General features: G+C 44.3%; 1 protein-coding gene across 1 annotated transcript in view; it reads left to right on the top strand.

Moving 5' to 3' along the window:
* ptprga (protein tyrosine phosphatase receptor type Ga) overlaps positions 1-25420 on the top strand; it is a 277028-nt gene that overhangs the window by 71529 nt on the left and 180079 nt on the right. The window contains exon 2 of the mRNA XM_024427029.2: positions 826-930. Within this exon, the coding sequence (XP_024282797.1) occupies positions 826-930 (105 nt within the window). The remainder of the gene's footprint in view (positions 1-825; positions 931-25420) is intronic.

Here is a 25420-nt window from a genome sequence, read left to right as displayed (position 1 = left end):
AAGGTTACATCCCCAAGAATTAAAGAAGAGAAAAAACAAAGTCACCCGTTGTTCATATCAATCCCTTATGTACCCACAATACCCAGCGAGAAGCCTTAAAATTCTATTATGCTTTGATTGTCATCTGTGGTGGCCCAGTGTCCATGGTGATGCAGTGAGTAAGGAAGTAACCACACTGTGTTCTCTTACCTGTGACGCTCTCTCTCTCTCTCTGTCCTTATAGCCGCAGGTGGCCATTTTATGTCAGATGAGATGTAGAATGGCAGTTACCCCCAGGTACTGCCAAAGCCCATTTGTGGCACAGCAAGGTGAGGGGGGGCATGGGTGACTCTTAACCAAAACCCTGAGCAGCCAGCAGCTCACATCCCAGAGCCGCAGTCACAATGGGCCTGGCGTGATCAGATCTGACAAAGGATGGAGCACACACATGCACACACATACATAAACACACACACTCAGCCATCATCCTCTCTTCCCGTCTCATATCCACCTCTATGATGGAGCGGTCCTACCTCATCCTACAACATCCTACCTCAGGCTGGTCCCCTGTTCTGTGCCTCAATGTTCAGAGACCCTCCTCTCTTTACCAATGAGCAGCACTATGTATCTGTATTCACGCCTATTTTAAGGATGTTATTGTGTCTTTCGTGGTAGGATGTTTTGGGGAGTCATTGTAAGCACTGTTTGAGGTGCCGGTTGAGTAATTCAACTGTGTTCAAGTCACAGTCAGACTCTGTTTCTTAATGAGTGCTTTTTTGTTCTACAACAGTAAGCGAGTGCAGTGCCATGTAGGTGACATCCTTGTCTTTTCTCTCCTCCACACAGCGCTGACAGGAGGGCAGCCTGGGGCCACGCAAGGGAGCCAAGATGGCCGAGTGCCTGGGACCAGACTCAGGAGAGCGGCTGAGGAGTCCTACTGGGCCTACTCAGGTGTGTGTGTGTGTGTGTGTGTGTGTGTGTGTGTGTGTGTGTGTGTGTGTGTGTGTGTGTGTGTGTGTGTGTGTGTGTATGCATGTATGTATGTATGTATGTATGTGTGTGTGTGTGTGTGTGTGTGTGTGTGTGTGCAGCATGGTTATTACTCGCTCTCCTCTGTCTCCCCCTCCCCTGCCCACTCTCCCCCTATCCTCCTGCTCTTTGGAGAAGAGGCCTCAGGGATTCTCTGGGCTTTTTATTTTTATGTTTCTGTGGAGAAAAAGTTACTTTTGTTGTCCCTCTGAGCGATATTTGGAGTGGAGGAACCTTCATCTTTTGCTGTGCAACCAAGCCTCAGGCAACAAATGATCTTTATTTGATTTATTTAAATATTTCTGTTTGTTTACTCTGATTGTAACCCGTCGCTGCTGCATTAAAGCCAGGGGCTTGGGGCAAAGTGGATCTTGTGACAGATTCACTTAGCGAGCTGAGTATTAATGCTAAGATCTACTGATTGTATGTTGTGTCATGGAACACTTATAATATTAAAGAGTTGTATAACACTGATGTAACTGTGGGTGTAATTTCAGCAAGAGGAAAACAATACAGATTCTGTTGGACGATCACAGAGATGCCTCCATTTTGTAAGCTGACTGGATTTCTGCTGGTACTATAGACAGTGTTTTAGATGTGTGTGTGTGTGTGTGTGTGTGTGTGTGTGTGTGTGTGTGTGTGTGTGTGTGTGTGTGTGTATGCACGCATGCGTGTGCGTGTGAGAGGCAGCTGAGGATATGAAGTTATGCAGGGTTTATTTAAGGGGATATGAGGTTATGCATGGGTTTTTAATAATCATCAGTCCCTCGGGGGCCTGGTCACCCACCGCAACTGCTCCTCTCCAGACCCCTTATACCTCGCTATACTACCAGCAACCACAAACCTGTCACTAAATAATACTGAACTGCGTCTCTGTCTCTGTCTCTGTCTCTCTCTCTGTCTCTCTCTCTGTCTCTCTCTCTCTCTCCCTGTCTCTCTCTCCATCTCTCTCTCTCTCCATCTCCTTCTTGCTCTCTCTCTCTCCATCTCCTTCTTGCTCTCTCTCTATCTCCCTCTCTGTCTTTCTCTCTCTGTCTCTCTTGCTTCTTTCTTTAGGTAAGAGAGGCACACAGTATGTAGGGTTGTCCTTAAATATCGCCTGAGTTTGTACACAGCTCTAAGCTCTCTCCTTTCTCTGTGTGTGTTAATGCGTCATTCTGTCTGGCAGGCAGATGGGGCAGTCTGCTGTGCCTTAGTGAGGTAGCCATCCTGGAATCTGTCATCAGAACACCAGTGGATCTGATTAGAACTGGCTCATTTGGACAGAGCTTTAGAACTCTGATGTGTCATCACGGGGGACTGCATTTACTGCTTACTGCTTTTAGTGCTTTTACGGTCTTCATAATTACAAGTGCTTTCCCATATATTTTAAGAGGCCATTTTGTGAGGGTTTGACTGAAACACTGAGGCCAGATCAATAGGCCCTCCCTCACTCTGTCATCTCTGACTTCTGCTCCAGACGCCGCTACAAACATTGAAGTTCATATTAAAGTTGATTTGATGGAAAGTTCCACTTTTCCACTTCAGAAAATCATTACCTCAAAGGCATTATAAATCGCCCCCGCCCCTCCCTCCCCTCCCCTCACCCCCAACTTGCTGGATATTAATTTTAAAGCCCTGGTGGCCTCAATACTTCTGGCATCAATGGGGAGACGTACCCTAATTTATGAGATAGAGAATTCACCACCTTGTCCTTTACATATCAGTCCTCGTAGCCTGTTTCATATTCACTGGCAGGCTTGAGTTGAGAGCTCTCAATGTTTTGTGTGCAGACTTGAAGAAAAGGAATGAAGATGGAGATTGATGATATGTTGTAATGTAGTTTAACTTTAGAGGACTAAGGGCTGTGACTTAAATAGACAGCTTATAAAGTTAGTCATTTCTGTGAGGATATTAAACAGAATGGTCTTTTCTAGTCCTCTTCAGTACGCTGCTTTTACTCGGTATGCTTAATTCAACCTTCTATTCCTACTTCTTAGGATTGTTTGTACACGTATAGTTTTTCTTTGTCTATTTCTGAGGAAATGTAAATGTGTGTTTGAATAGATTCTCTATGTATTTTCAGTTTGCTGTAGTATGGGGACAATGAAAAGCTTAATTGGATCTACCTTGACTCTGCAGTGCTCACCTTTTCCTAAAATGCACTTCAGGGTCTTACCTAATAGCTTAATATGTACATTATTTACTGAATGGGCTCTTCAGACAGGGTCCTTCGTGCAAGGTGTGATGGGCTGTGTATTATCCAACACCTTTCAGTGATTGCATCGGCACTCAGTGGAATTCCATGTAATTCAAGATTTTTCAGAGTTATGACAACGGGTGGGTTTCTGGTTGTCATGCCAACCTTTACAAAATGGCCTGCCATAGAGGTTAGGAAATGACATCATGACAATTACAGACTCAACTGTCAACAGCAGTCCTTGTCTTATACAATGAGTCTACAGTGAAGATGGAGAAATGATTAGTATTATTTTCAAACATAGAGAGAGAGAGAGAGGGAAATATTGGGAGAGGGAGATCTAGACAGAGAAAGAGGGATGGATGGATGGATAGATATTGTGTCAAGGCAGCTGAATGTTTGTAGGGAACAGAGGCGGGTGGCAGCCTAACAGAATAAAAACAAAGCCTCAGACCTGACTTGGCATGCTAATGAGAGCAGCTTCCTATTGTGGTGTTTGAGTCCTCTTTTCTCTCACTCGTGGCTCTACTTGTCCCTGTCTGTGGTGGCACATCTCAATCACTATTTTACTCTGTCTGCCCTTCACACTACTATGTCAGTCAGTGTTTGCTTGTATGGTCACCCTTTAGTTGGCTTTAGTTGTGATACAGGAACGTTGCCTGGTGTCTCTGAAGGGCTCCGCCTGTTCTCAGGGTATACTATAGCTACTGGATCCGATAGCTCTGCTGCAGCTCTCTTTTTGTGCTAACGAATTCACCTATGCCAATGCATCATGTGACATAATGCTGTAACAGAAACAGGAAGTGTGAGAGAAGGGAGGAAAGGGAGGGATGAGGTGGAGGCTGGGAATGACAAGGAGTGAACAGAAGAATGACAGAAGAGCAAATGAGACCGATGGGCAGAGTGTGTGTGAAGGAATAAATAAATACATAAATGAATGAGAGAGATAGATAGACAGCCCTTGCTCTCTGGCTCTGTGAGGCTTTGTTTCTTTTGTTCATGAATGCGGCGAGCAGAGCTTGTCTGCGTGCTGTGTTTAAGTATGCACGGCAGAGCAGCACGGCCCATCATGTGGCCACTCTAATAGAATGACCCGGCACTGCTGACAGCAGCACACTTTCCTGAAAACGGAGCCGCATATCTGCCACTGTACTGCAGTAATTGTGCAATTTACTGTACAGCCAGTATCCTGCCGCCCTAATTGAATATGACTTTGTACTGTTTGAGTAATCTCTCCATTTTAGACCCTGACCTCAGGCATGCTCCAGCTCCGGATACAGCGGAGGAGAGAGAGAGAGAGATGGGGAAAGGCGGAGAGAGAGAGAGAGGAAGAGAGAGAGAGATGGGGAAAGGCGGAGAGAAGGTTGGAGAGAGAGAGAGAGAGAGAGGGGAAGAGAGAGAGAGAGATGGGGAAAGGTGGAGAGAGAGGCAAAGAGAGAGAGAGAGAGGAGAGAGAGAGAGATGGGGAAAGGCGGAGAGAAGGTTGGAGAGAGAGAGAGAGGAGGAGAGAGAGAGATGGGGAAAGGCGGAGAGAAGGTTGGAGAGAGAGGCAAAGAGATAGAGAGAGAGAGATGGGGAAAGGCAGAGAGAAGGTTGGAGAGAGGCAAATAGAGAGAGAGAGAGGAGGATAGAGAGAGGGAGAGGTGTGAGTTAGAAGCGCCTCACGCAGATAAAGCATGTAGGTCACATTGAGAGGCGGTGTGTTCCTGGCGATGAGATCACTACCATCACCATTTGGGGCAGCAGGTAGCCTAGTGGTTAGAGCGTTGGGCCAGTAACCGAAAGGCTGGATTGAATCCCGAGCTGACAAGGTAAAAATCTGTTGTTCTGCACCTGAACATGGCAGTTAACCCACTGTTCCCGGTAGGCTGTCATTGTAAATAAGAATTTGTTCTTAACTGACTTGCCTAGTTAAATACAATTTAAAAAATCACTGCTGCAGCTGCTGCCATCTTACCAGGGTCACACCGTTCGCTTTGCACACAAAACGGGAGAGAGGGAGAGAAGGGAGGGAAAGGATGAGGGAAAAGAGAAAGGACAGAGAGAGAGAGGGTGGGTGGAGGTAAGGATATGAGACCAAAACTAGACGTCTCTGTCCGATACCTAGCTTCTCTGATTTGGCTGTTTGCCGCTGAGTGAATCCTGTGTTTTTTCAAGTGTTTGGCCTTGTTTTTCTAGTTGTTTGGTTTGTTTCTCCTGACTGTTTGTGAGTGGCTGGGCCTGTAAGTGGGTTATAAAGGGTATGGTGGGAGTATGGTGGATGGATCTCCCTCTCCCTTCCTCTCCTCTCATTCCTCAGCACGGAATAGACTGTGCTAGTGATAGAGAAGAGATGAATGAATGGAGGGAAGGAGGGAACGGGGTAAGGGAAAGTGCAGTGAGGGGGAATTACAGGCTGCTATTGACTTCATTAAATCATGTTTCCTGACGTACACACGGGAGGCTTGGTAGTAATATATTTATTACATAAGATATGCAGAATAAGATATTACGTGGAGTTATAAACACACCAACTTATTAGTAATGCAAAGCCTTAGGCTGCATTAGGATGAATTATGTAATTGTCATCATTTTCAGAAATGCATGGAAACATTCAGCTGTCAGCCAGCAAACTGAGCTGCTCACAAACTATTTATCTGGATGACTTTATTTCGTTTCCACAGTTATTCTATCAACAGGCGATCAAGATTTGTTTTAGCTGACATAAATACTATTTCTCTGAATAGATTCATTACATTTGCCTCGATCGGGCGAGTGAAAGCAGAATGGAGGGAATGAGATCAGATCAAGTGGAGGTGTCTGTGTGCGCAACGTGCGTGTGTGTGTGTGTGTAGATAAATGAAGGTTCAGCAGAAGGCTTCTAGTTCAGCCCGGCAGCCGTTAGATAATCACAGAGCTGAGATGGAGATACTGTATGCAGCCATGTCCCTCGTTAGAGGGAGAAACAGCGAACGAGAGAGAAAGAGAGAGAGGGAATAACCCAACAGGAGGGGGAATCAGGGTGCAATCAAGAGCACTTCCTTGGAATATCCATCTGCCGGAACACCTTTGATCATGTGCAGGGGAACGGAATTCCCACTGGGCGCAGATCTCTGATTAGGTCTGGCCTCAGGTGTAAATAAGATGGGAATTAAGCATGTGGCTGCGTTTCCTCTGACCCAGTCAGCAGCTGGGGGGTGGCAGGGGGGCAGTGGGCTGGTGGGGGGCGGTCAGGGCTCTGGGCAGGCCCAGAGATGCAGATAACTCTGCGGCCCAGCTTAATGACTCAAAAGTGTAGGCTCTGATGAAAGGAAAGTGGAAAATCATGGACGGAGCTAAATATAGGAAAGACGGAGAGAGGGTGGAGAGTGATGGGAAGTAGGTGATCACTCTTTGGTGTTTAATCTGCAGTTAGAGAGAGAGTGTGTGTGTGTGTGTGTGTGTGTGTGTGTGTGTGTGTGTGTGTGTGTGTGTGTGTGTGTGTGTGTGTGTGTGTGTGTGTGTGTGTGTGTGTGTGTACTATCCTCGTGGAGACCAGTTTTAGGGGTTAAGGGTTTGATTTTAAGTGTATGGTTAAGGTTAGGGGTAGGGGTCAGGGAAAATAGGATTTGGAATGGGAATACATGTTTTGGCCCCCACAAGGATATTAAAACAAACGTGCGTGTCTGGATGTGGATGCCTGCCAAACAAGTAACCAAAACACAAATGCTTGCTCTGTCCAATCTGATCTGTGCTGTACTGGGTGGTTAGGAGCTGTGTGTGTGTGTGTGTGTGTGTGTGTGTGTGTGTGTGTGTGTGTGTGTGTGTGTGTGTGTGTGTGTGTGTGTGTGTGTGTGTGTGTGTGTGGTTATAGTTTGTCTCTGCCATGCAGCTGTAAAGCAGCAAATGTATTATCCAGGGCCACACATTGTGAAATTGATTAAAGTTTATTTAAAGCTTGTGTACTCTGGGCCATTATTCATAACAGGACTGGTAATATCACCACACACAGAGACTCTGGGGAGACTGAGTTAGCATCATCTCTCTCTGTAAAGCAGAGGAGGGCTGTGTGCGGGTGTGCCCATGTATGTGGGGTTGTTTAGGGTTAGCTTTATAGTGAAGGGGGTGTGTGGAGGATAAATACAACATATTTAGCTGAGCAAGGGGGTGAACAGATGAAGAATGGAGCAGAGGGGCATTTGAGGAAGATGGAGCTGAATATGAGATGAGTGGAAATGTCAAATTTAATGTGAGCTTGCCTCTGTGTGGTCTGATGAACATTGGCTTCTGAATAAGATCCCTGAAGAGGTAACAGTGTTGCGCAACAGATTTTGAGGTGTGTGTGGTGTGTGTGTTTCATGAGAGGGATTAGACATGAACACATGCCGTGTCAGAGTCAAGGACTTTGGACCACCCAGGTACTTTGTATGGGTGTGTGTGTGTGTTACTGCCGACCTCGAAGAGCACTTTCTGAGTTGCCACTCAGATGGTCTGCTCTGCACAGAGCATGGCTCTGATCCTGGCATCACCTCACATGGCACCCTCATACACCACAGCGGCCCATTAGAGCATCCAGTGGTAACTCCCCTGTCTCTCCACATAGATTGTCTGCGCGTGTGTGTGTGTGTGTGTGTGTGTGTGTGTGTGTGTGTGTGTGTGTGTGTGTGTGTGTGTGTGTGTGTGTGTGTGTGTGTGTGTGTGTGTGTGTGTGTGTGTGTGTGTGTGTGTGTGTGTGTGTGCGTGCGTGAAATGGCCACTGGTGTCTGACTGATAGTGAACCAGGCTTTGCCTTCTGTCTCATTCATCTGCTGTTGACATTCAAGGCGATTTCCTCTGCGAGGGGAGCCATGCACTGCCTTATTAATTATGCCTGAAATATTAAAAAGACTCCATCATGCATGAATTATTAATTCATTTCGCTGAGATCATCCCAGCTAAATATTTCCGAGTGTTGTCGTACATCATCCTGGAGGGGCTGTGGAAAGAAGGAGATGGCATTCCACTAAACTGTGTGTGTGTGTGTGTGTGTGTGTGTGTGTGTGTGTGTGTGTGTGTGTGTGTGTGTGTTGCTGTGTATGTTCATGTCTGTGCATTGCTTGAATTAGTATGTTCATGTCTAATAAACAGTGCATCTGCCCTTTTCCTTTGTTAAACTCTCTCTCTTTTCCTTTGTTAAACTCTCTCTCTTTTCCTTTGTTAAACTCTCTCTCTTTTCCTTTGTTAAACTCTCTCTCTTTTTAAACCTTTGTTAAACTCTCTCTTTTCTTTGTTAAACTCTCTTTGTTAAACTCTCTCTCCTTTTTAAACCTTTGTTAAACTCTCTCTCCTTTGTTAAACCTTTGTTAAACTCTCTCTCTTTCTTTTTAAACCTTTGTTAAACTCTCTCTCTTTTAAACCTTTGTTAAACTCTCTCTCTTTTCCTTTGTTAAACTCTCTCTCTTTTCCTTTGTTAAACTCTCTATCTCTATGAAGACCTCTGAATAGATGCTCTACATAAGCCTTAGGCGGTATCTAGATTTTCATACAGTCATAATGTCCTTGTGCCATCCCGTGGTATGTGGTTATTACCACCACTGAACACAAGGAACACTATTTTTAAACGCAAAAGACCCCAAATGAGCCTCTGTAATCTGAAGGTTATCAACTCTAATAAGTACATGTGAAATCCCATAGCGGATGCTAGCTAAATGCTAACGAGTGCCGGCAATAATTTTATACAGTCTCTGTCATACACTATTTGCATGACAGAAATCCCTGCTCATAAAGTTATACAAGTAACTCAAAAATGCTTCTCAGTTTTCTGCACATAAAAAATATTAGACAGCAAGGTTCTTGATCCAGGAACGAATTCCCTGCTGTTACCAAGAGAAGCTTGATTTTGCTTACCACTAGCAACTAAGTTAGCAAAACAAGTGCACAATTGCTGAGTATTGAGTACATTTTACACAGTTTACTTAATAGTTATCTACAGTTGAAGTTGGAAGTTTACATACCCCTTGGCCAAATACATTTAAACTCAGTTTTTCACAATTCCTGACATTTAATTATTGTAAAAATTCCCTGTCTTAGGTCAGCTATGATGACCACTTAATTTTAAGAATGTGAATGTCAGCATAATAGTAGAGAGAAGGATTTATTTCAGCTTTTATTTATTTCATCACATTCCCAGTGGGTCAGAAGTTTACATACACTCAATTAGTATTTGGTAGCATTGCCTTTAAATTGTTTAACTTGGGTCAACCGTTTTGGGTAGCCTTCCACAAGCTTCCCACAATAAGTTGGGTGAATTTTGGCCCATTCCTCCTGACAGAGCTGGTGTAACTGAGTCAGGTTTGTAGGCCTCATTGCTCGCACACGCTTTTTCAGTTCTGCCCACAAATTCTCCATAGGCTTGAGGTCAGGGCTTTTTGATGGCCACTCCAATACCTTGACTTTGTTGTCCTTAAAGCCATTTTGCCACAGCTTTGGAAATATGCTTGGGTTCATTGTCCACTTGCGAAGCTTTAACTTCCTGACTGACGTCTTGAGATGTTGCTTCAATATATCCACATAATTTTCCTAATTGACATAATTTATGTAATTGTGAATTCCATACAAGTGCTACTAAATCACCTGGCACATGCTGCTCAACAGTGGAGAGTGACTCACGAGGCTCCGGTCTCTTGTTGTTGTGCACTTGTAAACAAACAACATGTGATTGGCTCAGCTGTTTTAGGGAACTACCGTTCAAGCTTCATAATGAAAAATGATGTAACAGGTCAATTTATAAATGTAATCTGCTTTATCTTGCAACCAAGTGCACAAGTTGACTGCAGGTATTTACTTAAAAAGTACAAATAAAACATGTAATACTTTTTTTTAAAGAAATATTAAGGGTATTTAAAATCATACCTTGGGTATTTCAAAGTACCCAGGGATACGGTACACGAGGCAGAGAGACTCATTCATACCTGCAGTAGTTTAAAATGCAGCTCAGGTCCAGGAGAGTTTAGAGATGTCATTAGTCTCCTAAAGCCTTATGGTAATTACCGCAGAGAGAGAGAAAGGAAATGCCATTCAAATGAATTGAAAAAGGAGGCGTAGCATAGGCCTGAGACACCCAGATTGATCCTGTATTCAATGTTCTTATTGACGTTTTCCATTACATTGTAATTTTCAGTGTGGTTTGGCAAGGACAAATACTTTGATAGTTCCGCCCACTCATCTGCACCGGTGCACGGACACATACACTTTTTTAATACCCCAGTTGGCACCAGTGTGAATTATAGATTAGATGTCATCTACAATCATAGTGATGATATTAAATATACATATTAAAGGACATTGTATGTTGCAGTGTAAGGTGTGTGTGTGTGTGTGTGTGTCTCTTTTGTGTGTTGGATGTTGCAGTGTGAGGTTTGTGCGTGTCTTTTGTAGAGGTCGACCGATTGTGATTTTTCAATGCCGATACCGATTATTGGGGGGCAAAAAAGGCGATACCGATTAATCGGACAATTGTTTTAAATTATTTGTAATAATGACAATTACAACAATACTGAATGAACACTTATTTTAACTTAATATAATACATCAATAAAATCAATTTAGCCTCAAATAAATAATGAAACATGTTCAATTTGGTTTAAATAATGCAAAAACAAAGTGTTGGAGAAGAAAGTAAAAGTGTAATATGTACCATGTAAGAAAGCTATCTTTTAAGTTCCTTGCTCAGAACATGAGAACATAATTTGAAAGCTGGTGGTTCCTTTTAACATGAGTCTTCAATATTCCCAGGTAAGATGTTTTAGGTTGTAGTTATTACAGGAATTACAGGACTATTTCCCTCTATACCATTTGTATTTCATTAACCTTTGACTATTAGACGTTCTTATAGGCACTTTAGTATTGCCAGTGTAACAGTATAGCTTCCGTCCCTCTCCTCACTCCTACCTGGGCTCGAACCAGGAACACATCGACAACAGCCACCCTCAAAGCAGCATTGCTCATGCAGAGCAATTGGAACAACCACTCCAAGTCTCAGAGCGAGTGACGTTTGAAATGCTATTAGCGCACACCCACTAACTAGCTAGCCATTTCACTTCGGTTACACCAGCATAATCTCGGGAGTTGATAGGCTTGAAGTCACAAACAGCGCAATGCTTGACGCACAACGAGGAGCTGCTGGCAAAACGCACGAAAGTGCTGTTTGAAAGGAGCTGCTGGCAAAACGCACGAAAGTGCTGTTTGAATGAATGCTTATGAGCCTGCTGCTGCCTAACACCGCTCAGTCAGATACTTGTATGCTTGTGTGCTCAGTCAGATTATATGCAACGCAGGACACGCTAGATAAACTAGTAATATCATCAACCATGTGTAGTTAACTAGTGATTGATTGTTTTTTATAAGATAAGTTTAATGCTCGCTAGCAACTTACCTTGGCTTACTGCATTCGCTATAACCACCTGGCTCTCCTTGTGGAGTGCAACGAGAGCCAGGTGGTTATAGCGTTGGACTAGTTAACTTAACTGTAAGGTTGCAAGAATGGATCTCCCGAGCTGACAAGGCCATCATTGTAAATAAGAATGTGTTCTTAACTGACTTGCCTAGTTAAATAAAGTTGTAAAAAAAAAAAAAAAAATTAAATCGGCCAAATCGATGTCCAAAAATACCGATTGTCATGAAAACTTGAAATCGGTCCTAATTAATGGGCCATTTTGATTAATAAGGTCTACCTCTAGTCTTTTGTGTGTTGGAGGTTGCGGTGTGAGGTGTATGTGTGTCTCTTTGTGTGTTGGATGTTGCAGTGTGAGGTGTGTGTGTTGGATGTTGCGGAGTGAGGTGTGTGTGTGTCTTTCATGTGTTGGATGTTGCAGTATGAGGTGTGTGTGTGTGTGTGTCTTTTGTATGTTAGATGTTCCGGTGTGAGGTGTGTGTGTTTGTCTTTTGTGTGCTGTATTTTGCATTTGTTTGTGTGTTGTGCTGGGCTGCAACTACGTATATGGAGCTCTTCTCACTTTGAACTTGTATCTGAGGGAAAGATCATGGGACTCAGGAGTGCTAATCTATACAGATGACTCTGGTCCCTCCTCACTGCTAGTTGCTGTTGCTCTCTGTAACCTATTAAGGCTATGCAGCAGGGGGGCAGATTAAGTGCTACAAACTCTCTTTGCATGTGTTGTCAGACAGTTAATCTGAAATTTGTCTTGCTTTTGGAGTTTGTACTGAAGGGACTCTTGTCGAAGTTGAGGCACATTCCCCAGTGTTCCATTCTATTCAGTAAGTATGTTTCTATTCGTATCCACTCATGAATGCCCTATAGCCGTTGGTGGTGATAGAGAGGCCTAATACATTGGAGAGTTGTTTCATTGAGTGCATTCTTAAAGCACTAAAACAGTTGTGTTTTTCACTTGTCCTGGACACCGGGTAAAGTGAGGTGGCAACCTTACTCAGGCGTTGACAGGAGCCCTCTGTAAGGTAGAGATGACCCGTCCCTCCGTGCCACACACTGTCACCCTGATCCCTGCCTGCTTCAGCCTGCGATTTACAGCCATACTCAACGTCTGAGACGCTAGCAATGATGAGTCCCAGTAGACCATCACTCATAACCACGCTGTGTGTTTGTGTGCGGACCCTGAGGCTGTCTAAGGTCAACCCAAGCTCTGATCGCCTCCCCGTTCCTCCCCTCCAACTTCAGTTTAATATGCCACGGACATGCACAATTGTCCACACTAATTATTATTAATGTTGTAAGTATGGAAATAGTTTTCCGACCCAAAAAAGTATGGGTATATAGGTAAAAAAACAACAACAACATTTCTTTCTCTCAGGTATAGGACTGACACTTCAAAACATACTTTCTTTTGATTGATCTGTTTTGTCATGTACAACTTTGTTATTTTATGTGTTTCTATAGGATAACAGCAGAGGCCAAATTCAATAATAAAGGGTCCTACAATTCTAAATCGAATAGCAAAATGATCCTTGGTATGACCATCTTAAAACATTGTTATATGGTAGCTTAGTAGAAACCCAAGCTCCCTCTTTCTCCCTCTCTCGATCTCTTCCCTCTTTCTCTTTCTGTCACTCTCTCTTTCTCCCACTCTCTCTCCATCCTTATCTTGATTCATCTTTGTTATCATCTAATGATCAGATCAGCAATTTACACTGGCTCGGGGCCCCATCCGTCTCTGTCTGAGTGGGGCCGGTGTGAGTGATGTGTCAGTGTGGCTGAGCTACCTCCATCGCTCCCTGGCCCAGGTTCACCTCACACCACAATCACCTTTTAATTCCGTATGATGTATTAGGCTGGCAGAAACCAATTTTGGGGCTCGAATTGGGCCCTAAATCATCAAATCCCTTTCCCGGGCCACCTGCGATTTATCACCCCCAACGAAAAAAGTAAATATATTAGGAATGTAAATAAATTAGTAACTTGTGATTGCTAAGCTAAATGTTGTATCGACAGGGTTTTTTTCGCCATCTTTTCCTTGAGGGTTGATGGATGGTGGTTAATGCAGCTGAAACCAGCCTGGACAGGGTCCTCTACACTGCTGTGCCTTTCAGCTGCCTTTGAACTGCTTCCTCCCCAGAAACAGAAATACCCCTCTGGAAACCCGTCTGATTCAGATCCGTCACATACATACAGAATCCCCATGAAGAACAGGAATGAAGAACAAGGCATACCGATACTAAATTCGAATTCTGATGCTACTATGTTTAGACGCTCTCTCGGTTAACCTACAGTATGCTTAAAATAGACCCTCAGTAGGCCGAGGTAGCAAGGGAGTGTGTGTACTGCAGCAGGGTCTTTGCTCCAGCCAAGGAGAAGTGTTTAGCCTGCAATGTACAGCGCAGCAGGCTGTTTTGCTGTGTCATGTTGGGGCTCAGAGCGGTGGCTGCTAGTCCATATACTCATGAGTGTATCTGATGGGGAATCAATGAGCCACATGCCTCCCAGAGCCTGAGTCATAACAGATGGCATTGTGGGAGGGAAACATTAGTATTGGAATGGCAGTTTGGTGTTTTACAGTGAAGGAGGCTCTGTTAAGCACTGCATCTAATTATACCCTGACATGTAGTGTACAGTAGGGTTCTTTGTTGTCCCATGATGTTTTGACCTGGAGGTGTTGAGACAAGGCTGTATTCTGAGCAGCAGTGTGTGGTCCCCCCAGTGTGTACTGGTGTGATCCAGGCTGCGATCAGAGCTCCCTGGCAGTGGGCTAATGTTATGCTGGCTGACAGGGCCTGACACACACGCACACACACGTGTTCCCGTGGCGTGTGTGATGAAGTGCATCGGCATGACGACGACCCCCCCTGTCCTTGTGCGCTGGGCACGCTGATGCCCTGTGTAATTAAAGGTCCTAAAGATGAGAAATCACTCACTATTAATTAATCAATGATCCTCAGATGGCCAGCACACAAGGGAGGGGGCCAGACACGCCGTGCGTGCGTGCATGTGGTTGTGTTTAGAACACACATACCACACAATCCGTTACAGCATAACCATACACACATACACACCGCGACAGGCTGCTCCTGCTTCAGCTCTGTCGCCAGATGCTTGGTGGGGTTCACCACCCATTGGTGTGCATAGGATCTGGGGATTATCTCTCCTGCTCATACTGTTCCTCTGCATGTGGATCAAATTAACTCAATCCCCACTGAGCTAATCCAGTGTGGAATTAGGATTTTCAGCCCTCTGATCTCACTGGGCAAGGATTCAATTACCACACTGTGTCATCATCTCACCACTCCTGGCTCAAATGGCTGGATTGGTTTGTGGCCATTTTTCCATATTTGCTCTTACCTTAACTCTATTAATTAGCATTTTTATGAACCTTCTTCTCATATATTTGAAGTATTGATACAAGGTAGGAAATCATCATGACATTTCAACCAATAGCATTGTGGTACTCTGGCTAACGAATGTCTTGTCTTCTATTAGCTGAACACACATTGTAGCAGAGGAGCTGGAATGTCATTGGATGCTTGTGCTGCTCATCTTCATCAGTATGGAAAACCAGGAAGGGTAACGAATAGGCTACATTTAGTGGCAAAGCAGCTCATGTAGCCATTCAATATACATTTAAAAGAAAACACATCCACATACAGGAGTACATCTCCTGCAAAGGTTTGTGGCAGATTACTCTCCTACTGAAAACACATTCCTCTGGCTTATTGGCTTACAATGGTATTTAATATGCGCCACACAGGTGCACGGGACACTGTGAAGTCTACGGAGCACACAGAGCTGAGAGACAGGAGGCTCAGGGCAGACATGGGCAAACAAAGCACAATGATGGCGGGAAGAGGAGGTAAAGTGGTTCAGAGAGAGAAAAAGAGAGTGTAAATGTTTACATTCAGAATGCGAAGGATCATGACAAGCTGTTACCAAAAAGAGAGGGAGAATTTAGAAAAAGAGAGCGAGAGAGATATGGAGGATGGATTTATTGAGTGGAGAGGCTGGTAAACAGGAAGAAAATGAGAGGGATGGGGAAAAAAGGTGGAGAGATATGGAGAGAGAGAGAGAGAAAGAGAGAGAGAGAGATATGGAGAAAGAGAGAGAGAGAGAGATATGGAGAGAGAGAGAGAGAGAGAGAGAGAGAGAGAGAGAGAGAGAAAGAGAGAGAGAGAGATATGGAGAGAGAAAGAGCGAGAGAGAGAGAGAGAGAGAGAGAGAGAGATATGGAGAGAGAGAGAGAGAGAGAGATATGGAGAGAGAGAGAGAGAGGGAGCACATTTTGGAGGTGTATGTTTGTTGGGTGGGGGTGAATTTTCCTCAGTTGATTGATCCTAGTCGTGTGTGTGTGTGTGTGTGTGTGTGTGTGTGTGTGTGTGTGTGTGTGTGTGTGTGTGTGTGTGTGTGTGTGTGTGTGTGTGTGTGTGTGTGAGAGAGGCAGGCAGCTGGAGGGGCATTCCTCTTCCCTGACGGCTGTTCCCGTGTTATCACTCCCATCTACACGATCGCTATGGTGATGGATCACACTGCCTACCCGCCACCCTCTTTATTGCAGATGTTTAGCAGTTTATAATTGAAAATCCGGGTGGAAATTATTGTTCAATCTTTCTTCCCGAATACTTGCGCAATCGATTGGCTCCGGGAGCAGCTGGAAGTAAAAATGATGTCATCAGAGAGTTCGACATTGATTATTCCAGAAATGTCTTAGGTTTAGGAGTTTGAAGAAGAGAGAAGAGAGGCGCCTTTTTTAATACTCCCTTACCACACCCTTACACACAGTCTTACTGCCATACTCTATGAATCATGTGAAAATCCAACAGAATAGCTGTAGTGGTGAATTCCTCACTTAGCAAAACCCAATTACATAAAGGTATTTGGTCAAATTCCATCACAGCAAGGTAACAGAGAGAGGGTGATCAGTTTAGTATTGGAATATGAAGAAGCCTACAAGGATAGAAAAGGCTACTGTGGGATATTATGTCTTACGAACAGTGAACAGGGAATAACAGCACCTTCTCTCATTCCATCATGACCACCCCCATCTCCCTCTGTCTCCATCCCCTGCCCTCCATGGTTATTAAAACCCTCTAGTCCTCAGCACACTGAAACAGCCACTCTTCTGCCTTCATGATCTGTTGCTACAGTATATGATTCACATGCTCCTAATGGGTCTCAGCACACAAGGGCCGTTCTGCCAGTCTCATTGGCTATCGTCTCATTACCCAGCCCTCCCCACTGCAGTTATCTGCTGTGAAGTGAATTACACGAGTGCCTATTGATTTCTGTCCTTATTCCAAAGCAGCGGGCATGTTTAGAGAGTAAACCTATTGCTTTCTCCCTAAGCGCTCTATTGTGATGCTTAATCTGCACACGGCCTAATTGGCGTCACTAAAGAGCACCTTGTTGGCTAAAATTGTATTGTCAAGAGTGCAACCAGAGTTAGCAACGGTGTCTGGGACACATATAGAGGGACAGAGGAGGACAGGGGGAGGGAGCGGGGAGAGAGAGAGAGTGTGGAAAGGGAGAAAGTGGTGGGAGAATAGATGAGAAGGTAGAGAGAGTAATGAAGAACAAAGGGAAAGAGTAGGAGTAAGGAAAGAGAGCTCTGTCAGAGAGCAAGAGAAAGAGAGAGAGAGAAACTTCTCTGGTCCTCCATATCTCCAGCACACAGGTGGCTGATGGTACTTTAATTGGGGAGGACGGGCTCATTGTAATGGCTGGAATAGTATCGAACAGATCAAACATGTGGTTTCCATGAGTTTGATACCATTCCATTCACTCCATCCCAGCCATTATTGTGAACCGTTCTCCTCTCACCAGCCTCCTGTGCTCCAGCAGAGTGTTTCCCCCGAGAGCTGGGTGGCAGGTGGCTCCAGCTCAAGCCCTTAAATGAGGATACAATTTGCATTATTAAAGCATAATGGGCGTGATATCACCATTGCCCCAGGAATAGACCACAGGGCTCATCAGCATCCTCTGAATATGCGTGGAGCCTGCTAATGTATTTAAATTGCATGGAAAGCATGGCATAATTGGCGACAAGGGCGGGTGATGGGTGCACACGGGGGGAGCAGGGGGGTTGGTAGGGGTGTGATGAATGGGCTGTATGCTTCATTACTGGGACACCAGGTACTCAGAGACAGTCTCTGTCCATAGAGAGGACACTAATCTAGTACTAGACTATTGCCAGCTTTGCTTCTATTACAAGGTTTTTATCTAAAATACATTTTGTTTGAAAGAGAGCATGTCCATTTTAACTAACTACTCAGTAGTTATGGTGCTATACACAGTTAATTTGGCTTCAACGGCATCAGACCGAAGCCTTCTTTTATGTGGTCGCTCTGGGTAAACTCTTTTGTACACGGCAGCTCTGTGTGGTGCCTTGGTTGGTACCCGGTAGCCCGCATCATCAAGTGTCAGTCTGCATCTGTGGTTTGAGATGGGGAGTACGGTACGGCTGCTGCATTATGCATGAAGAGATCCAGTTATGTAAAGTGGCCAGGCTGATGGAGTGGTCTGTTGTGATGAACCGTTGATGGGCACAACTCTGGAATTATTCTCAAGTGATTTCCCAGGACTTCTTTGCATCTTGAAGATACACATTGCAGAGCTGTTTGTGGCTCTCTCACAGTGACACACTGATTGTTTATTGAATTGTTTCAATCAAATTGAATTTTTTCAATCGAATCTGCAAACGATGGTTCATTTTTGACTGGGCTTGACTAGATGAGCCTGATGACTGAAGGAAATCCCATGAGAACCAACGATAGTTCATGGCTTTTCTTTTTCGTTGTCGTCCGATACTTGTCAATCTTTTTAAATGATGCAATTTGTAATGAGTGACAAAACAGCTAGAATAATCTTTTGCGTATGGGCTCTGTCTTGTAGAGGGACAGAGAGGCGGATAACAAGACTAATCCAGTTCCACAGATGACTGCGGAACTGGAAGGAGCATAGGGATGATGTCATCGCATCACTTTGAACACTGATAGTCATTCATCCCGCCGGTGGCATCATTATCTTTTTCTCTCTTCCTCCACTTGGAGAACGGATGCGCCAGTCCGACCATCTGCCTATTACTCTGCTAATCAAAAGGTTAATGTCACTTCTGCGCTTGGCTGATATCCGTCACGCTCCGCACGTCCACCCTCCTGGCTATTCCCAGTAAATACAGGTTGGCATTATCTTTCTCTCATCTGCTAATGAATTGCTTAATAACGGTAATTAATACGGCTAGGCTAGTTGAGGACCAGATAGCCAAGCGGTGGTTTCAGTCAGGAGGAACGTTTGTCACGGCAACAGAAGAAGAAAAGAGAGGTGATCTGATTGGTTGAAAGTGTGGGGAGATTTTTTTGGTCTGTGTGGATATTGAGTCAAATGGCTCCTCCTTGCATGTTATTTTTTACTTCTACCGCTAGATAAAGTTTCTCAACACGTATTCCCTTTTCATGGTCTATTCCCCCTTATCGATCTTTGTGGGAAGAAAAAGCATTCAACAAATGGAAAATGGAATTGGACAAAAACTCTATTTAGGACTTTATAAAGAAGATATTGCAACAGGTCTGGTTCAAGGAGTTTTTAATGGGAATGGTTGGAAAGTGTGGAGGTCCTTGAGAGAAATTGAGAGGGTGGAGAGGTCAGTCTGCAGACTGAGGGAACAGTGCTCTATTAGAGCTAAGAGGGCAACAGAGGCTTGAGGTAAGGGGTAGAGAGAGAGAGAGAGAGAGAGAGAGATGGGGGAAGGAAAAGGGAGGAGGAAAGTGGAGAGAGGTAGAAGGATCAGGGGCTGGTTTGGCAGGGCTCCACCCTCATCTAGAGAAGACAGGAAACAGGATGGCGTGAGGAGGAGAACTATGTTATTTTAGCCACTGTGCAAAGACCTCTGGGAAAATAGGCCCTGCCTGCTGGAGCTACCAGAGCCATAAATCACATGGACAGAGCTCCTCCTCAATGGGACCCAGAGGTGACCCTAGAGACACACACATACACATACAGAGATATGCACACTGTACTCTGATGCACACGCTCAAACACACTCTTGTCAGTGGCCTGATCCAAAGCTTGGAGTTTCACTTACACATCCTCTAACATACCACCATACACTCCACTCTTCCAGAAACACAGACACGAGCTGTCTTTCCCTAATTCACCCCCCCGGAGTGATGATGGAGGCAGGTTGCTTAAAGGTACCTGGCTGGGACTGATCTCTCCTGCCGCTGAGCCTATATTGAAGCAGGGCCTCATGCTGCGGCTGCTATATTAGAACCCTGCTTTTCTTACCCTCTCTCCACACACAACCAGAGCCAATCCATAGTTTGCCCAGAGTTAGTGAAACACGTCTCTATTTTTGCTTGGCTTTGTTCCTATCTGTTTACTGCACATTGTTGCAGGCTTTTGTCAAGTATGTGGAGATGTTCTGGGAAAACTTTCAATTGAAAATTGTGAACAATATTGGCTGATGATGTGAAAAGATTCATATGACCTTCTGTGGTTGGGCTGATTTCATGGTTTGCCTGAATAAAGAGAAGGTAATGTCACATGAATGGGAACAAACTAACAAGCATCTATTCTGCAAGCTACAGATAAACATTTAATGCACAACAACACAATAACACACACAATAATACATACAGTACATGTTCACTCTATTCATCCCTGGCGACACATCTACCACCGTATTCTGTAGAGCTTTAAGCTGTTGACATCTTGTTATTATGTCTTACGTTTTCTTCTCTTTCTGTTTTTATCCCTGGGCACTATTCTATCCAATCAATACTACCAACCAGGGTTCAGGGACAGGCTTATCTTAAACCTCTTTCTTCCCCTGCATGTTTTGGTTCATTCTCATGAATGCATTCTCAACAATTACTGCATTTGTATTACTCTCTCTTTATCCGTCTTTTCCTCTTTGAACTGGAAACAGATGTATTTCTTCTGGGTGACTGGGCATAAGACTGGACCCAGACCAGCTGGTGTCTGGGTTATGGTGGTGGGTAGTGTAAGATGCAGCTTGGCCCCAGAGGAGAGTTCTGTCAGAGGCACAGAGGGGCCACAGAGACCACCTCTCCTGGTACTGTAGGACCCTCTGGAGGATTAGACCAGAGCAGGCTGGTCACTGGAGAGGAGAGGGGAGAGGACATGAGGATAGAGGAGTGAAGGGGGAAGAGGTGAAATGAGATGAAGAGAGACAAATATAGATAAGAAAGGAATGGCCGGGAAGGGAGGAGAAATATGAGAAGCGAGGTGACATGAGGAAATGGGAGTAAAGGAGAGAGATGAGGTGAGGAGAGAAGAGGAAAGGACAGAGATACGGGTGGAGAGGAATAGGGAGGAGAAGAGAAGGGGGTATTTTAGCATGCCTTTCTCTTGGGTCAGCAAATAAACTGACAAATTAATTAAGATAATGACCCATGTTGAAAGTAAAGAGTCAGCCAGGTCCTGTGTGTGTGTGTGTGTGTGTGTGTGTGTGTGTGTGTGTGTGTGTGTGTGTGTGTGTGTGTGTGTTTGTGTGTGTGTATTTGTGTGTGTGTGTGTGTGTGTGTGTGTGTGTGTGTGTGTGTGTGTGTGTGTACCGTCAGTCTTCATTCCGCTTTTATAGGACTTTTATTAGGTGGGCAGCGGAAAGTATTGATTTCATAAAAGGGCATACAAGGGGCTTCTCAGCCTTTCAACAGTGGAGTCAAAGAGCAATGAGGAAAGAGGTGAAAACAGTGACATTTACTCATTAATGTGTCCTGGGGCTTAGGACATCTGGGTGGAAGTAACATTATAAATTCAGGCTTTATCTGAATTTCACTTTCACAAACAGCCAGGATGTGGGCTTTCTGGTTGAGACATAGACACACACACTCCTTACCTCTCCACTCCCTCTGTCTGTTCCGTTTATTCACCTTACCTCACCTCCAGACTAATCTACTCACTACCTAACATGCCTTTGTCTCTACTGGGCACTTGGTTTGGCTGTGCTGGTAGTGGAAGGTATGTCTAGCCTGGGACTGGTCTGGGACAGGGCTGAGGTCTGGATGGAGCAGCTGGCTTGGCTACAACAATCCAGTAGAGAGTGGAGCACCACATTCACATCCAGACTAATTGGTGTTTGTGCCTGGAAGCTAAAAACCTGCTCTCTGGTCCTCCTGTGGCCCCAACTGCCCTCTCATCAGCCTCCATATTCCACGAGGGGCAACAGAGAGATGGACCACGCACACACACACATACACACACACACAAACACACACACACATTCAGGCTGCTGAATAATTGAGGGAGAGGCAGAGAGTTAGTCGGCCGTTAAATGGCCTGGGCTCTAAATAAACAGGCTGATCGCGACAGGTCAGAGGTCACAGAGGCTGTGGAAAGGGGCATCATGCATGCAAAAGATCTGAGAGGGTACAAAGTACGTGAGGATGGCTGGGGGGTGGTCCGGAGTGGGGCTAGGTCCAACCATAAGTTGGAGAATTATGGTTCGTTCTATAAAAAAATATATATGTATATTTTTCTGCATATCTAAGCATACCTCTTGAGCTGTCCTTACTTACAAAAATGCTTCTCTGCATTTTTGCTCAAATCTGAGTAAAATATTGAAAGGAATATGAGTCTTATTCAATACATATAGTTATTGCTTGCTTTTTAAAGTCTACCAGCCTTGCCAGCAGGCATGCCATCTAAGATATAAGCTAGCTACTCTAACTTGATTGATAGCCTGAAATGGCTTCTCGGTAGATACTGTAGTTATGAGGTTGGGAGATAGGGAACCTGGGCTAGCTAAAGACAACTTCATCAAATTGCTAGGTGGCTAGTAGTATCACAGAGAAACAACAACAAAAATGTAATTAAACAATATTTATTTCACAAGCTGATGTAATGTTGTGACAATTTGTTGGGTGTCTGTATACTGACTGATCTGAGAGGTTTTTGATTCAGGTGAGAAAAAAACACAATTCAGCCTCTAAACCAACCCAGCCCCACCACTATTATGCCCTTCTCTCACTGTCTTTCTCTCTCTGCCTTTCTATCTATCTGCGTCTCTCTCTGCCTTTCTATCTATCTGCGTCTCTCTATGCCTTTCTATCTATCTGCGTCTCTCTCTGCCTTTCTATCTATCTGCATCTCTCTCTGCCTTTCTATCTATCTGTCTCTCTGTCTTTCTATCTCTCTCAATTCAATTCAATTCAAGGTGCTTTATTGGCATGGGAAACGTATGTTAACATTGCCAAAGCAAGTGAAGTAGATAATATACAAAAGTTAAATAAACAATAAAAATGAACAGTAAACATCACACAGAGGTTCCAAAAGAATAAAGACATTACTAATGTCATATTATGTATATATACAGTGTTGTAAATATGTGCAAATGGTTAAAGTACAAAAGGGAAAATAAATAAACATAATTATGGGTTGTATTTACAATGGTGTTTGTTCTTCACTGGTTGCCCTTTTCTTGTGGCAACCGTTCACAAATCTTGCTGCTGTGATGCACATTGTGGTATTTCACCCAGTGGATATGGGTTTATCAAAATCAGGTTTGTTTTCGAATTCTTTGTGGATCTGTGTAATCTGAGGGAAATATGTCTCTCTAATATGGTGATACATTTGGCAGGAGCTTAGGAAGTGCAGCTCAGTTTCCACCTAATTTTGTGGGCAGTGTGCACATAGCCTGTCTTCTCATGAGAGCCAGGTCTGCCTATGGCGGCCTTTCTCAATAGCAAGGCTGTGCTCACTGAGGCTGTACATAGTCAAAGCTTTCCTTATGTTTGGGTCAGTCACAGTGGTCAGGTATTCTGCCCATGTGTACTCTCTGTTTAGGGCCAAATAGCATTCTAGTTTGCTCTGTTTTTTTGTTAATTCTTTCCAACGTATCAAGTAATTATCTTTTTGTTTTCTTATGATTTGTTTGGGTCTAATCTCTCTCTTTCTATCTATCTCACCTTTCTATCTATCTCTGTCTGGCTTTCTATCTCTCTCTTTCTGTCTGGCTTTCTATCTCTCTCTTTCTCTCTGCCTTTGTATCTACCTCTCTCGCTCTGCCTTTCTATCTATCTATCTATCTATCTATCTGGTTTTCAATATCTCTTTCTCTCTGACTTTCTATCTGTCTCTCTCTGCCTTTTCTTTCTGTCTCTCTCTGCCTTTTCTTTCTATCTCTCTCTCTCTGGGTTTCTATCTAAAACCCCACAACTCTGTCTTTTTAAGGCTCTGTAATCGATTGGTGCTCGGGCTCCGGAGAGATAATCTGTTTGTCATCGTTCTGAATGGGTGTGTGTGCACCAGGGGGGTGGGGGCCATTGTCTACCTGTGATCTCTGCACCAGCTATCAGTCACCTGAGGCATGTGCTGGAGATCAATTCAGACTGTCCCTGTTGGAGTCCATAGAGCAGCAAGGGGAGCGTGTATCTCCCCCAGATGTCTGTTGTTGGGTTAGAGGTCAGCAAAGCACCCAGAGGACAAACCTGGTAGGAAATACTCCCCATTTCTTTACCATTTGAAAAATAGACTTACTATGGTGTCCCATGTAGATAAAGTAAATGGTGAGTGGTTCAAATACTCTCAGTTGTGGTCTGATGTCTGGGGAAAGAGAGCTTCTGAGGAAATATTGTCTGACTCCCTCCTGTCACCACCATCATGGCTGTGGAACTGGCCACCTGCTGTTAGCCTGTATGAATTTGCTGATTACTGTTAGCCTGTATGGATCTTCTGAGCAGTCAAGGCTGGCGGGAGGAGCTACAGGAGAACGGGCTCATTGTAATGGCTGGAATGGAATACATGGAATGAAGTCAAACGTGGTTTCCATATGTCTGATACCATTCCATTTATTCCATTCCAGCCATTACAATGAGGCCATCCTCCTATAGCTTCCCCCACCAGCCTCCTCTGGTTCTGGCTGGGTGGCTGTACATGTTTATTTATCTACTACTTTCTATACACAGACATTGCCTATTTGATAGGCCTGTATTTCACTTGCTAATGATGGTTTTCTTTATTTTCTTTCCATGTTCTCTGGTCTTGCTGTTTTATTATTTATTACAACAGGTAATAATATTTGTTTCCTTTTTGAGTATTTGTGATGAAGCTTCAGTGTATTATATTGTGTGTGTGTGTGTGTGTGTGTGTGTGTGTTTGTCTGTTTGTCTGTTGTTTGTCTGTTGATCTGTTTGTAGCATTCCTTGCTAATGAGACTCACAGTGATTGGCAACCTTTCAGTCGGCCAACCTGTGATGGGATGAGAGGAGCTTTTAGGAAGTGTGGCGTTGCCTGCTAAAAGCCTCAGAGAGATGTCTGTGGGCTTTGCAGGTGTGTGTACGTGCTTCAGACAGCGACAGAGAGAGAGATGGAGTTTATGTGTGAAAGAGAGGAGAAACAGCATGGGAGGAAAAAACTATTGTGGGTTGTTCATGGCTCTGTTATCCGGGCTAAGTGAATGAGAGAGGGGGAGGGGGGGGTGACAGCAGGTGTGTACGGCTTGATTAATGACCACTCCGAGTGGCTATGACAGCCCAGGTGACAAGGCAGGGAATGCACTCTCCGAGGACACCTTTTAACAGCTGGCCAACTGCATACTGGGATACTTCCTGTGTCTCTTCCCCTCTCTTTCCCTCTGCAGAGTGGCTGTGAGTAGAGAATTGTTTTTTTTGCTTGCACAGACACTCTCTCCATCCACTACATTAGATCACCTGTGGTGTTGTGTTGTGTTCTAGAACAGGAAAAGGGTTGCTGGAAAGTAGATCTCTACTACCCGACCCGAGCCCGACGGTCCCCGACATTATACATTACTAGTCAAAAGTGTTTTACTTTTTTATACATTGTAGAATAATAGTGAAGACATCAACACTATGAAATAA

This window comes from Oncorhynchus tshawytscha, linkage group LG07 (assembly GCF_018296145.1).
Source record: "Oncorhynchus tshawytscha isolate Ot180627B linkage group LG07, Otsh_v2.0, whole genome shotgun sequence".
NCBI classification, from domain to species: Eukaryota; Metazoa; Chordata; class Actinopteri; order Salmoniformes; family Salmonidae; genus Oncorhynchus; species Oncorhynchus tshawytscha.
The sequence above is the reverse complement of the archived record's forward strand: the minus strand, read 5'-3'. Positions and strand labels throughout refer to the sequence as shown.